This window comes from Macrobrachium nipponense, chromosome 24 (genome assembly GCF_015104395.2).
Source record: "Macrobrachium nipponense isolate FS-2020 chromosome 24, ASM1510439v2, whole genome shotgun sequence".
NCBI lineage: Eukaryota > Metazoa > Arthropoda > Malacostraca > Decapoda > Palaemonidae > Macrobrachium > Macrobrachium nipponense.
This window is the reverse complement of record NC_061091.1, coordinates 18,846,260-18,863,089: the sequence shown is the minus strand read 5'-3', so window position 1 is coordinate 18,863,089 and position 16,830 is coordinate 18,846,260. Positions and strand designations below refer to the sequence as shown.

The 16,830-nt window shown below is 35.7% G+C and overlaps 1 protein-coding gene across 4 annotated transcripts in view; it reads right to left on the bottom strand.

The window, feature by feature from the left end:
• LOC135205496 (ITG-like peptide) overlaps positions 1–16,830 on the bottom strand; it is a 99,451-nt gene that overhangs the window by 69,395 nt on the left and 13,226 nt on the right. For all 4 annotated transcript variants that reach the window (XR_010312545.1, XR_010312544.1, XM_064236218.1 and 1 more), the window contains exon 2: positions 16,088–16,180. Coding sequence is in view for 2 of the 4 variants with exons in the window: in XM_064236218.1 (XP_064092288.1) it covers positions 16,088–16,173 (86 nt within the window). In the remaining 2 variants the exon portion in view is untranslated. The remainder of the gene's footprint in view (positions 1–16,087; positions 16,181–16,830) is intronic.

Sequence of the window (16,830 nt, the reverse complement as noted above, 5' to 3'; positions counted from 1 at the left end):
TGTTTTTTTGAAACACACATTAACGGTTTCCAAGGCTTCCCGCCGACAGATGATGTCAGCAGACAACATCCAGCCCAAAAATAAAATGAAAAAAAAAAAAATCAATAAATAAAAAAAATAAAAGGATCCCAAAAATATAAAAACACAAAAAAAGGTTCCTTTGATATTCTAGGTACCCTTTGAAGTCACCGCTAATTATTCACTTCTTATTCACTTTTATAACCGTTCAATTTTTATCTCACGTTTTCCGTAGGGCACCTCGTTAAGATACTACCAGTATTTTCTAATCCTCACCCCTCAGCTGATGACGTCATTAATTGGGTCATCGTAAAATTACCTAATGAGCGAAAAACAGAATCCTCGGACTCATCGCAGCCGCGGGTCTTGTCTCCAGGAACATTTAAGCCTGAATTTCAAGCCTTTGATGTTAATAAATCGTCTGCTTTAGTCAAGTTACATACCGACGAGAGACCAGGAGCAATAGACACAGTTACCGGCAAAACACAGACGAAGCAGAAAAAAGTTAAAAGACTAACTTTCGAGATCATTCTGGATACGACCCGAAGTTGTCAGACCATGATAAACAGGCAGTGGAGTTCTGGGAATATTGATTTAACCTTTGACTCGTCCTCATTTTTACAATTATTCCAACGTCAAGGTTGAAGAAAAAGGAGAGAGAGAGAGAGAGAGAGAAACATTGATTCTCTCCTATGCTCAAGGCAATGTCCGACGTCCAAACTCAAACGCCAAGGATGAAGAAAAAGGAGAGAGAGAGAGAGAGAGAGAGAGCACCGACTCTCTCATTGCCCAAGACAAGATCTTCGATGTCCGTATTCAAAGACGAATGGAAATCAATCAATAAACAGGTAACGTCTGCATCAAATTCACAAGCAGACTACAGGCTATTTCAGTGAAAGCTCACAACGGAGATTGATTGCAACAGCCCGGTGCTGTTTTATGCAGCTGCATGCAGCACAACATGCATGCAGCAACCGATAACACAGCGGTGTGATGGAATACGCCGAATTACGAACTTCACAGATATGAAGGATTTTGTTGACTTTCAGCGTGTATATATATATATATATATATATATATATATATATATATATATATATATATATATTTGTATATATAATATATATATATATATATATAGTATTATATATGTATATATATATATATATATATATATATATATATATATGTATGTGTGTATGTGTGTGTGTGTATGTGTAAAAAGGAGCTAAAACAACGCATGAGCAGACGTTTCACTGAAGTAAACCTCTGACACAACGAGATCGAACCCCGGTCTCTCAAAAGAGAGGCCAGGCATATTTCTGACTCACATCGGGATCGAACCCAGGTCTCCAAAAAAAAAAAAAAAAAAAGGTAAATCTCTGACTCACAACGAGATCGAACCCTTGGTCTCCCAAAAGAGAGGCCAGGAAGCTACCTGCATCGGTCAATTGGTAGCGCCTTGGCCTCTCATTTGAGAGGCCGGGGTTCGATCTCGATGTGAGTTAGAAATTTATATAGCACTTGCTCACGTGTGGATCTTTGTACTCGTATAGTGTCTGAAGAGATAAAACCGTTAATATAAGTCGAAGTGTATCATGTATGTACACAAACATGCCCGTGTAGATAAAATCATAAAATAACAGCATGCGTGAATATAAACGGCAAATAAAAACAATGTTCGACCATCAGTCACGCTGACCCAGCTGCGCATCGATAATTGCTCTGCAAACAAAAGAACAGCAGCAAGTAAACAAACAGATGGGAGGGAAAGCCGAACGACTTACAGGTACTACCGCTTAACACAGGTGTCCTGAAAAAGCACTTATCCATATCTAACTGACATCTGTGTCCTTTCACGTGTCATGTAAACCTCTGTCAGTTACGTCCTGCTCTTTCGTGGGACACTGAGCATGCGCAGTAGACATCTGGCGATGAGGAGGAGACGAAAATACGATGGACATTTTCGTTATTATTTTCTTTTCTTATATTCCTTCGATGACGTCAAACGTGCGTCCCTCTCATTAAGCAGCTCTTTCTTTAAAGGTTAATTGTGTCACTCGCTCAGGTGGGTTTAGAGATCGTGCTTCATAAAAAGTGTATCTTTTTATCATCCGTTTTTCTCTACAGCGATTACTCTGAGAAGGTAGACTAAAGGATTGTTTTAAAAACTCGTGACGATTATTTATAGTTACAAGGTCAATAATTCAAAACTACGAGCTCCAAAAACTACAATTAAAAGCTCCATAACTTCAAATTAAAAGCTCCTGATTCATAAAGTCATCCTGAAGATAGTAATACAATTAATTAGTAACATGCAATAGTTTACCAACTAAAAAGAAATAAGTTAATCAGGTAGTTTACACTCAAAATAAAATTTAAAAAAAATGAAAAAAGAAGTCCAGTTACAAAAGAAAACATCCACGAGTCAAAAGTGTAATTCAGAATTTCGCCTGTAATCAAAAGACTTTTGACTTTGATCATCCAATTACAGTCTTCCCTTGAATTGTATATAACGCAGTACGTAATGAGAGACCTCCCTCCCTTCCTGCTCACCCTTCTTCTTCTTCTTCTTCTTCTTCTTCTTCTTCTTCTTCTTCTTCTTCTTCCTTTTTTAAATTACGACCTGAACTCATGAACATCAATCACCCGAAGGTAATTACAGGAACGTAAAGGATCCATACTCATTCTCACACAGTGAAAATTCATGAAAGCTATTTTTCACGCCATTGTTTTTTTCATTTTTCGTTTTTGCGACGATGTTACGTGTAGTCAGTCATAAAATATAACGACGTAACTGTTTTTCCTGAAATGTTACAGTCCTTTCAGTGTCCTTGTTTCGGTCGGGTCTGGGCTGGAAATGGGTCCTGTCCTTGAAGGAATGGCATTCTACTACCAGGCGATCCTTGTGGCGAGGATACAGTTCATGATGAATTCAGTGAAAGATTTGCCTTCCTTCTTTCGCTAGTTACAATTTTGTCTTTTTGATATTGTAGACTTATACCAAACTGATCCAATTTTGATGGAGAAAATCCCTTATTTAATAATGAAGGATATCTTTGAAGCACACACATATATATATATTTACATATTAATATTAAAATACACACGTACATATATGTGTGTATATACATATATATATATATATATATATATATATATATATATACGTATATATATATATCGATATATATATATATATATATATATATATATATATTCTTATAATGTAAGTTTTTGTAATGCAATTATAAGTTTTGGTAATATGATTAATCCACCTTAGAAACTGTGTATAATGTTGTGAAATGTATGTTTTTGTGTTCAGATTCCCACATTTAAAAATACATGTTAAGTAGTGTAACTTTTCATTTTGAAACATACGTAAGAAAGAGAGAAAGAGTAAGCGCTAACATATAAGCCTTTGAAGAGGGTTGTTTTCACATCTTGAGAATTTCTTACCTAAGCTAATTTTTTTATAGTTCCAATCTGGCCTGTAACCAAACAAGGGGCCTTATTCATTTCTACTCGATACCCCTATAGAGATGATGTAATATGTTTTCGTCTTGCTAACTGCCCATATGCCGATACGCATATGGAGATAGAGAACGATTCATTCGATTCCGAGACTTAGCCGCTGGCGTGAGGGATAGGATCTCTCTCTTTCTCTCTCTCTCAAAGCTCTCTCTCTCTCGCCCTCGCTCGTGCGTGAGCGTTTCATTAACGTAATAATGTAACTTACAGTTGTATTTGAGCTGGTCACTCATATAATTCTTAGTAAAATATGTGTTGTTTGTGGAATCTGAACATAGTATTATTTCTATTAGTTTTGTGAAAGCGCCCATGAAAGTGTAAAACTATGTAACAGGCCTTTCTCTTGAGTGAGAAGCTGCAGCTGCGTATAGAGATATTTTACAAATGTTTTGAAGAGCACTTCGAGGTTTTATTTTACCATTGGATAAAATTATCATTTTCAATACATTTTTCTTTTACTTTGTTCTTTTGACATATCCATTTTTATATGCTTAATGTTTGTACTGTCAATGCTTTAATTGTTTTCATATTATGCATTATGTTTTTTTTTGCATTGTCTTTATTTTGTTTAATTAGTTTGAATAATATTCTATTGTGTAATTGTTTGAATCTAACAATTGCAAATTAATTTGTATTTAATTAAATTTCATTTCAAATTTAATTATTGCTTTATCATTTAATTTAATTAATTTTCTTGATAAACTTTGATTTAATTTTGCTTATAAATTAATTCAAGAATTAATTAAACTTTTGTTTTCAAGTAATAACAATTTCCCTAAGATCGTTTATTTCACTTATAAATTTTGAATTTAGAAATAAATTTTTGTATTTAAAATTTTTGGAAGAGTTTCATTTACTTCCACCAGTATATAACAATATAGTATTATATTTTATTTTGTTTAGGTTATAGTGATAATTGTGCCGTTTCCCACAAATAAATCAGAATCAGGGAAATGCTTAGATTTGAAATTATAGGACTGATGCCCTTTAATTAAGATTACCTCATATCCATTTTAATGAACTTAGACTGATTGTTTTCTTGACTGTTCAGTTCTATAAGGGATCACTATTACCTTTAGAGTATTCAGTCGTTTAGTATTTGTGATGAAGGGTCAGGTGTCTCGCTGTAGTGAGGTAAGTAATAACCAGGTACTTGAACAAACTGTGCCCCAAGTACAAAGGGTGTCCCAGATCCAGGAATAAAAGGGTCTCTTGTGCTAACAAGTACAAATGGTAAGTGAAATAACCAGATACTTGGCAATTTGGGTTAACAAATATGGATGGTGTCCAGACACAGATCTTAGGCCACTTCGTGCACCAAGTATTGATGGTGTCCAGACCCAGATACTCTAGGCCACTTCGTCACAATATATAGATTATATATATATATATATATATATATATATATATATATATATATATATATATATAAAGACGGAATTCGACGACGCATTTGGAAATTCCATATTTTCGTAAATTTACTTTACCGCAACTCTTTCTACTTGAAGCCTCGATATCCGAAAAAGACCCAATTACAGACATTCTCTTTCGTCGGAAGACTGAAGCTGGCTGGTGGTGGTTGGCTTGGATTAAGCCAGCACTCGACTTTCTCTCACCAAAAAAAAAAACCAAAGAAATAATAAAAACAAAATGCATCTGGCACCGAAGTATTTCTTTCGATTCGAATTCCTTCCAAACCCTTTTTTATATAATAACTTTTTTATATAATAATAATCCGGGCTGCCGATGGCACACCAGTGGAACACCCTCGATTCCTTCCTTTCCCATTCCCCATCCAAGAGCAGAGGCCATTCTAGGAATTCGTCGTAATTCCCCCCGCTATCAACACCGAAGCTTCACAGAGGAAGGTTTTCCATTTCCTGTGGTCTCCAGTCCTCTGGAAAAAGGGCGGATGTGTGTGTGGTCTTGTATGGCTATAATACTTCGCCATATGTGTATAACGATCATATCTATGTACTGCATAGCTATTAATTCAAAAATACTCATAGCAGCATGAGTCGTGAAATGGCGAACACATCCACACTCATGTGTATTGTGTGGTTCAAAGCTCTCTTTATAGATTCCTTTTCAAATATATTTGTACCCCTACAACAAGTGGATTTGTTTCCCTTACACATATCATTAATAGCAATCCACAACAATCTCAAATAGCATAAGTCACTATGATAGTGAAGATTGGGAAGGAGACTCGAACAGATTCTCGGAAGCAACCACGTGAATCAATACATTAGTATGTATATCAACAAGGTGTCCATAAAGTCCTAGTACCATTACAAGTATTTATTGCCTGTAATGGTACTGGAACTTTATGGACACCCTGTATTTTTACTAAAGACACAGGTATACAAACACACACCCCTTCTCGTGGTCAGGCCGGTAACGCGGTCTCGTTCTTCTGATACGCTACCTGTTCTTGCATTTGGATCTAATGCTTCGTGGTGATAAGTGTATCCAAAAATGCGAAGAGTTCAAGAAGTTAATAGGGATTACAGAAAGAAGAGACCAATTATCACATGAAAAGCGGAAAAATGTATAAATCAATAAATCAACAGATAAAAATAAGAATAAAGTAGTAAAATACTAGGTAAACCGATTCACTTAAGTATTTTTGTGAGTTAAATCTCAAGGTAATATAATAATAATAATAATAATAATAATAATAATAATAATAATAATAATAATAATAATAATAATAATAATAATAATATTTTAAAAGTAACTGCTGCCTCAGCGGCATTAATTTTATATAGGTTCTTCTCTCTTATCCTAATTATTGTTTTCTCATTGTTGCTGAGGCAGCAATTACTTTTAATAAAACATGTTTAAAAGAGGGTTTACTTCCAGAATAATAATAATAATAATAATAATAATAATAATAATAATAATAATAATAATAATAACATTTCCTAGTGTATTACACCTTGACATATTTTTAGAAATACGCTTAAAACCCCTTACCCGGCGACTAAAATCTCCCCTTTGAGCTAAAAATAAGATACACCAGTATAGCCGGTTCCAATCAATGAAGAATACAAAAATAAGACATCCCAGTCTCACCAAGAGATTTTTGGAGAGGGAGACGCGGATTGCTTAATGCATACAGAATGTCTGAACGAATGAGAGTATTTATATCAGAGCGAAATTTGAGTTCAAGTGATTGACAGCTTCTTCACATGAAGTTCCCGATCATGACGACGTTTCACATGGAAAACCGCTGACCCGAAGAGGATGAAGTGTTCAGGGTGTTCTACATTCAGTGTTCAAAGAGAGAGAGAGAGAGAGAGAGAGAGAGAGAGAGAGAGAGATAGAGAGAGAGAGCGAGAGAGAGAGAGAGAGAGGAGAGAAGAGAGAGAGAGAGAGAGAGAGAGAGAGAGAATCATTTAGGTTCTTCAAATTCTCAGAGGATTGGGGTGGAGAGGAATAGCTGTGGGGGTTTGGAATAGTGTTGCAAGCATCTAAGAAGGTTTGAACTCAGGATTATTGAAGATGTAAGGGTTTCTGGAATAGGGTTGCAAGTTCTATAAGGATTGGGAACAGGGTATCAAGATCTATGGGGATTTGAAATAACATTCCAAGGTCTATGGGTTTTGGAAACAGGATTCCAAGGTCTATGGGCTTTTGAAAGAGTTTCAAGATCTAAGGGTTTTTATTTAGGGATTTCAAGAGCTATAGGTTTCTGTTAAAAGTATCGAGGTTTATAGTTTTTTTTTTTAAAAGGTTTCAAGACCTGAAAGTTTTTATATAAAGTTTCAAGACCTATGAGAGGTTTTCCAGTGTTTCAATATTCAAAGGAGGTTTTCCAGTGTTTCAATATTCAAAGGAGGTTTTCCAGTGTTTCAATATTCAAAGGAGGTTTTCCAGTGTTGCAAGATCCAAAGGAAGTTTTCCAATGTTTCAATATTCAAAGGAGGTTTTCCAGTGTTTCAAGATCTAAGAGAGGTTTAAGAGGTTTCAAAGGATACCTCAAGTCTTACAGTTGGTGCAGAAGCACCGCCCACTTCTAACTAGGATCGATTCACTCGTGAGAGAAATGCGAGGACTGTTTTTAAAAGAAGTGTCATGAAGAACCATTAGGCTGACCAAGCCAGAGAGTAGTGACTGGAATAAAGAAATGCCTGCAAGACCATTTCCAGGGACAGGAAGGAAATATTCGAGTGAAACATGGCTTTACGTTCGGCCTCTAATTTTTTTTAAGTGGAACCAGCGATATACAACTAACAACAATTCTAGCAGAAACTGGGCCACTGTTTGAACAGCGAATCCTGTAAATGGAAATACTGCCGTGTTTCAAAGGAATGGCCGCCTCTGAGTGAAAAATTGCTCTCACGAGAAACAGGCACGGAAGGATATATTGGTCCTGAGCAAGGAACTTATTTGAAAATATATACTCTTGAACGATATTGCTTTTTAAAAATCATTGCTTTGGAGGTCCCCCTTTTTTTTATAGGGGTGGACGAGAGATGGGTGGGGGATTCCGTGCTTTCGGAAATGGATGGATGGATGGGGGTATGTATTGGTTTTAGGCCAAAGGCCAGCTGGCACTGTGACCCACAGGGTCATTCATGAGAGATTATAAAGAGGTTCAAATAACACTTGACTATCTAGTATCTATCTTATTCTGAGATGATAGTGAAGTCGACAAACGAAATTCATATAAAATCAAGAAAGTCTCCTGAGACCGCAAACCTCCACCAAGGCTGAGCAATCCATCACAATCCTTTCCCACTAAAAGGTACTTTTCTCCCCATAAGCTATATTTCTGTCAATTCTTGCTAGTGAAGAGGCCCAATGTTTTTTTAATTAATGCAAAAATACACTCATAAATTTGTCTAACAATGCTAAGAAATATACAAACATAAACCGAATCATCACTAAAACGGAAATTGACAGTACAAAGGTTAGAAAGGAGTAACAAGAGAACAACCTCGCAGCCGCACTATGAAACAATTTCTAAGAGAGGGAGGAAAGTGAGATGGAAGAAAGAGAATATGAACGGAGGATCAGTAAAAGGAATGACAGGGGGTTGCAGCTAGGGGCGGAAGGGACGCTGCGAAGAAACTTTAGCAATGCCTACGGTACACTGCGTGAGGTGCACTTACGGCACTACGCCCATTATGGGGTGAGTATGTTATAGGTAGCATAGTGGTTAATTCTAAAGATATCAATGGTAGATGAAGTCGACCCTATAAGACCATTAGTTTTATTTGCAAAAACTTCTCATCTACGAAAGCTATGATTCGAATGAAGCACTTTCTTGAAAGGAAATTGGTATACGGTTATTTAAGCACGTTACACATTTTGTATGATAGGAATTCATGTTAGACATAATAAATGACTTGTAGAGGATCTATGCTGCATTAAAAAAGGCAGTTCGCACCTTTTAGTTTTCTGTAAAAGAAAACTATTGAGATGACTTAGTCTGTCCGTTTACACTTTTTCTATCCGCCCTCAGATCTTAAAAACTACTGCGGTTAGAGAGCTGCAAATTGGTATGTTGATCATCCACCCTCCAATCATCAAACATAACAAATTGCAGTCTTATATACTCAGTAATGTTGCTTCTACTTAAGGTTAAATCTAGCCATGATCGTGTGTCTGAGGTGCCAACAACACAGGCCACTACCGTGCCATGGCTGAAAGTTTCATTGGCCGCGGCTGAGAGTTTCATGGGCCGTAGCTGTACACAAAACTCGATTGCGCCAAGGACACTTCGGCGCATTTTTTAGTGTTTATTACGGTCTCACTCGAGTGAGCTCGCGTGACCATCATGCACTAATCGGTTTTTATCAACGATGACGTAGCTGTCTTTTCTTCGTCCTTGTGTTTTCACGCAGCCTTTGTTCATGATGACGTCAATTCTTTTGATATAAGTTCTCGCTTGATTGCATCTTGTTTGGCAGTCTTCACTTTCTTGATATTTACCCGTACACAACGTTGCTACAAGTACTTGTCATTTGGGGGCGGAAATTTTGTGAAGTTGTAATCGTTAATAATCAACTATAATTAAAAAATAGCTGCTAAATGGAAGGCGAACAGCAGGAACGGAATATTATGAAAGCATAAAAGTTAATCATTGGAAGGGGAAAAGATGGAGGCAAAGTAATCAGTGAAGAGAAATGTTATGAAAACAAAAGAGAGAGAGAGAGAGAGAGAGAGAGGGGGGTGGGGGCTCATGAAAGCAGAGATCTTGAAATGGAAGCATGCATGCATACATATTTATATATATACATATACATATATATGTAAATATAGGATGTATATATGCATAGACCGATAAAATAAAAATACAGATAGATAAATAGATATATGTATAAATAAATAAAAAGAAAAAAATACATAACAAAAGATAACACGAACAACGACGTTGCAAATTCATGAAAACGAGAAGAAACTAACCGTGAAATAGACTAGAGTCATATCTCACAGTTCTACTAGACAGCTAAAATCGACAGTATGAAACATGAACAAAACCCCGGGATCATTGCAAACCATGAAATCGAACCGTAAAAGCGGAACCGCTTCCTTGGAACATAAAATAATGACCGCGAAATGAATACGTTTGAGATGGACCGTCCTGTATGTTATCAGTCTCGCGTATTCAAAGACAGGCTTTCGCTGAATTAATACATCATCGTGAATTAATGAACGCCTTGCCAGGAATGACTGCATTTCCAACTGAATTAACTATGAGGGCCGGTCACGGGTCAGTTCGGGAACATCACACTCCAGAAATGGTGTTTATTATTGAAATAGTGTTTGCTGCTTGGTACGAGTTGTGTTATTGACGTAGGCACCGAGTTTAATAAAAGAAAAAAAAAAAATAGTGACGGGTAGCGAATGAGGATAAGTCAGATGTATATATGCAAATTACAAATGGTTCTGAGAGTGAATGTATGTGCACAAGCTTTATATATATATATATATATATATATTATATATATATATATATATTATATATATATATTTCACATATGTATAAGGGCCAGATCACTGTTACCCTAATTCCAGCCCAAATTGCATGGGTTCTAATCTTGTATAATGGTAATTTGCTAATTTGAGTGTCATTTATTGCCAGGACGTAGTGAACTGATATGAACTACGTATTCGAAATTATCAGAGAAAATAAAAACACATCAAATCGTCGCTTCTGAATACTTCCAAGTCCTTGTGAGCAACAAATATTGAAGAAATGACAAACATTGAAAAAATTGAATGTCAAACATTGAAAAAATTGAATGACAAACATTGAAAAAAGGGAAGAAATGAAAAACATTCGAAGATATTTAAATGTCCAAGTGCATGAGAATGATGATCCTTGCATGGGATTCGAACTCAGGAATCAGAGAGAGAGAGAGAGAGAGAGAGAGAGAGAGAGAGAGAGAGAGAATTTGCCAAAATACAGTCTCTGGCATCGATTAAATCACCCTATTTTTTCGTTTGTTAATTTTAAATATATAAAATATATCTATATATATTAGTGATGTGCACAGTGGAATCGGCTAGTTTGCGTGGTATCGGTATCGGCGAATTTCTGGCCGATACCACCCGATACTTTTGTCATTAGTATAGGAATTGAAAACCCTTCTAGACTTCCTAAAATGTACAGGCATTCCCCGGTTCGGTTTACGACGGGTGTTCCAGAACATCATCGAAAATCGTAAAAAATCCTAAGAAAACATTACTTTTAATGCTTTGTTTGTATTGAAAACTTTGTCAACTGCATTTTTATTGTTCTTTTTAAACCTTCAAATATTGATTATTTTGCCTTTTTGAGTCAAAGTGTCTTAAGTGCCGTAAGCCTGGAACATACGTCGTAAGTCTGAAAATAATTTCTGATGAATATAATTGAAAAGTGTCGTAACCTCGGAACGTCGTAAGCTGAAATTGTCGTAAACCCGGGGACTGCCTCTGTATATTAACAAAGCCCACCAAATAAACTATATATAGTCATATTGTATATAGGTTCATTGTATATCTTTTAAAAACAGATGTTATCTTCATACTGTAGAGTGTACTTAACAATTTATTATTGTAATTATAATTTTAATTAACTATGGTTGCATCTATCTCTATCAACAATGAGTCATTGCCATTCTGTTGGAGTTGGGTACTAATTGAACATGTGCAGTACAGGTATGATATCAGTGAATGGTGCAATGAGTTACTGTACTGCTACTGCTGCAGCTTGGAATTAGACACATGCAGTTTATATAACCCTATTACATGACCTTTCAACTTTTGAACCTTTAATATACGATAAACAGAGAACAAGAATGATTTTAGTAAGAATATATATTCTCCTAAATAACAGTAATATGGAGGTAACAGGTATCGGTATCGTCTTTAAAAGTTGGTATCGGTATCGGTTAAAAATTTTGTATCGGTACATCCCTTACACACACACACATATATATATATATATATATATATATATATATATATATATATATATATATATATATATATATATATATATATATATATATATATATATATATATATATATATATATATATATATATATATATATGTTGAGAGAGAGAGAGAGAGAGAGAGAGAGAGACGCCACTTATGGATTCAACTCTGAACAAAGCAGAAAAAGTCCCCAGCATGATTCTGACATTTCGAGCAAAATAAATAAAAAAACACTGACATAAATAAATACATTCGACCTTGTCGCCATATTTAGCCGAGGGGGAACTCCTCTTTATGTACACCTACGTTATTTTCACTTACGACCCATTACGTGTGCTTCCTGAAATTCCCGGATTCCAACGAGAATGATGGTAATTCCAGGTGGTAACTCCTGAAAATTTACGTCCGGGGACACGCGAGATCGTATGATAAGCCGTCATGAGAGAGAGAGAGAGAGAGAGAGAGAGAGAATTTTTACAAACTACTCACTCTCACAGTCTCGCCCGTCGTGTGTGTGTGTGTGAGAGAGAGAGAGAGAGAGAGAGAGAGAGAGAGAGAGAGAGAGAGATCACTGGTACAGTGTCAAGCATCGACTAAATAACCTATTTTTTTGGTTAATTTTGAATAACCACTATATTTTTGAGTACAAGCACTAAACACTTGAGTGTTATAGTTATGCAGTTACATTTGGCTGAAGTTCATTTAAACCTATACTGTGTTTTTTTCCATCTGTCCATCCGCCTGTGGTGTTTTTGTATGGTAACACTGCGTCCCGGGCTTTAAATAGTTACGCTATGTGTAAGTTTTAGGTAAATAAAAGGATATCTGGGTACGTTTACAAATGAAAAGTGTTTCCATAATTTACTGTATGCGAATTACATCGTTAATATTCGAAATAGGATATTGTTATTATTGTTGAATGTAAGCTGAATGTAACTATCTAAAGCCCGGGACGCAGTGTTACCATACGCTAACACCACAGGCGGATGGACAGTTGGAAAAAACCGAGTATAGTACATAATACCTGAGGACGACATCAATTCTCCCCAACGCGCAAAGTTTCCGAAACCTATGAATAATGTGCTCACAATTTCCCCTTTCAAAGAAACACTATGATTGAAGCCAGGATAAAACCTGGACTAGTATATGCGTGACTGATGTGATAACAGTAATAAGAGTCATTTTTTGACATTAGCCTCTGATGAGTCTTATAATAAAGACTATGTTTTACCGTCATCACTGGTTTCGACAAGAATCAAACAGGAGGGAGGTGACAGAAGGTAAGTGTAAAACATAATCGCATGTATGTATGTATATATGAATATAATCACTTTAGCACGCGATTCATTTATCACATACTATATCCAAAGGTGAAAAATAAGATGCGGGGAGTGGGTCCTGACCGGTTTCGATAATAATCACGATCTCACGTGATATTTTATATACAATTTAAAATCACAGCTGAGGAAATAGCATACTGGGAGAATAGATCTTGGCCGGTTTCTACTTCATTTCAAAGCCTTTGGCAGACCGATGGGGAAATTTTTCAAGCGATAAATGGAATGGTACTGAAGCGTCTCGAACCACGACACAGCACCTTTCCAACGAATCGCATCGACGGTAACCACTGAGCGCGAATTCGATATTAAACGATCTTAGTAGCTTAATGAATGCATATGAATCATGGCGTGATAAAAAATTTCATATGTATATATGTATATATATATATATATATATATATATATATATATATATATATATATACACTAATATATATATATAATCCCTCTTAAAAAAATAATTCCCGAGAATTCTAAGTTGCAACTAATGTTCTTACCTACTCTTGAGAACAGAACCAGATATGCCAGAGAAATTTTACCTTATTTTGCTTTTTTTTCAGTCTATTGTCTTCTATTACTCCAGCCACTTAACATAATATAAAACAGACTTGAAATTAAAAAAAAGGTCGTAGTTTCAAAACTCGAAATAACTCGAAAAAGAATGAATTAATGATACATATTTAGCAAAAATAAATAAACAAATAAATAAATGACAAAACGTTAATTAAATGGAGGCAACTATAAGGACGTCCAGTAAATTAAAAACATTCTAAAAAACGAGCTCCTTAGTATTTGAAAATAAAATTCAAAGGATAATTCAGATTCAGTTTTAACCTTAAAGAAAAAGTTAACAAAGTCTACAGAGTTTTATTTTTAATCCTGTATAGATCAGGCCTTTCAGGCTTTTCCTGAGGCAAAAAATGGTTGGAATTAGGGCGGCCTTTCACAGAATGTTTTTTTTAAAAAAAGGAGGCAGTTAAAAGAATTTTTTTTCTTCGTAAAGGAAAACGATATTTGGCATTCTGCGTGTAACCCTGAAAAGCCACACGATTTACAATAGTAAAATGAAACATTACTTACTCACCCATATTTATTTGGATACACACACACACACATACCCACATATGTATATATATATATATATATATATATATATATATATATATATATATATAATATATATATATAATAGTATATATATATAATATATATATATATATATGTATATATTGATATATATATATATATATATATATATATATTATAATATATATATATTAATATATTTATATTATATATATATTCTATATACACACACATACATACATAGATATGCATATGGCTCCACACACAAAACAAACACAACTGTCACAGCCACATTCACACTTAACCTGCTGAATCTTCAGCAACACTAAATATTTTACATATCTACAGAAAATGTTCAACAGTACCATGTCGAGCAACCAATCCATTAAACTATTCTCAAGATATTACGGCCTTCCTTCCCAAAACTTCTTGTAATCCATCAGTTCAGCAACTGGTAAGTCTTCCCTAACTCCTCTCTCTCAACTTCTTTGAATTATACTTTTTTTTTTATTTAGTCTCCTAATGTTGTCTAATCTCTCCATATGAATAGTGACACTCCCGATGCCCTTTAAATCCAATTTCAGCCCAGATAGGAAGGGGGGAGGGGGCGGGTGAGAAGGGGTAGGAAGGGGGTGACGTAAAAATGATAGAAAACGACAAATATTAGAGTCTAATCCATAGTTTTCGAGGTTGCTGAGATAATTAGTGACACTCTCGATGCCCTTTAAGTCCAAGTTCAACCCTGATAGGAAGGGGGAATGAGAAGGGGTAGGAAGGGGGTGACATGTATAAATTACAGAGAACGTCAGATATTAGTTTTTGAGGTGGCTAAGACAATTAGTGACATTCCCTAAGCCCTAAGTCCAAGTTCAGCCCTGATAAGAATGGGGGAGCCGGTGGGGTTAAGAAGGGGTGGGAAGGAGGTGACATGTAAAAATTACAGAAAACGAGATATTAGAGTCTAATCTATATATAGTTGTCGAGGTCGCTGAGGTATTTAGTGACACTCCCGATGCCCTTTAAGTCCAAGTTCAGCCCCACTAGAAAAGCTCAGATTCACCCTTTTACCTACTCCGACATTGTTAAAATGACTACATTCACTCACATTCCAAATGTTCTTACGTGGTCACATTCCACTTTCACAGATGAGTGATCACGTAGTAGGTGTTCCATAATTCTCACGAAAACCGCGCCGTTACACATAAAACACATTATGTTATATTATGTTATATGTAAGAAACTGATATCATTGGATATTACACAGGGAACCTGAAAATAAACTTACCTGTTCACAGACATGACACATGAAAGGAGGTTACCATCCTAGAGTACATATGTATGCTTGTATATATATATATATATATATATATATATATATATATATATATATATATATATATGTATATATATATATATATATATATATATATATATATATATATGTATATATAGTATAGTATATGTGTGTATGTATATATAATCATGGCTATATATAAATACATACAGACATACATATATAAATGCATGCATGATATAAATGCATACATGTTACTAAATAAAGCAAATGCTCCAACAGGAAACAAAAACATCCTACATAAAACCACCACCTGTTTCAAATCTCTTTTTCAGTTAGATGAAAGATGAAAAATAAAAATGAATGCGGATCATCCACTTACCTGTTGAAGATGTATCCCCACCCAGCAGCTGGTGACCAACAGCAGGCCACAAGCAGCAGCACAGCAGCACAAACGAGTGACCGCATTCTACTTCTGTTGAGGAGAGAAGAAGAGGAAGAAGGAGATGAGCAATTTCATTACAGACCAAAGTTACGATCGAATTGAGTTTGACAAAAGTTACCGCTTCACTGCATGCGAGCGATCCCTAGCATGTGGTGTTTTGAGTTTGTGCTCTACATATGCGTTTGTTGCATGTATGTGCGTGCTTTTGTTGGATGTATGTGTGCATAAGTGAGTGGAAATCTAACACGCACGTTTCGAATTTAGTTTCACAAAAGTAGCGAGTCACCTTTTCTCGAAGTGCAGAGGAAGTATCCCTGGTAGGTGGTGGTTTGAGTTTGGGCTCCAAATGTGCGTTTGTTGACTGTATGTGCGTGTGTTTGTGAGCGGAAATGTAACTGAGGACGTATCTTAGAATTGGGTTGGACGAAAGTTATTGAAATCCCATTGCAGTGCATGCGGACTGGCGCTGGTACGTGGTGGACTGAGTTTGTGCTCTACATACGATTTGCAGATTGATTTCTAGATTTTAGGCACAACTGCAAAACACTGGGGCAACTAAGGCCATTCGGCGCTGAAATGGAAATTGACAGCATAAAGGTTTGGAAGGCGTAACAGGAGGAAAACCTCGCAGTTGCACTATGAGACAATTGTTTGGGAGAGGGTGGTCAATAAGATGGAAG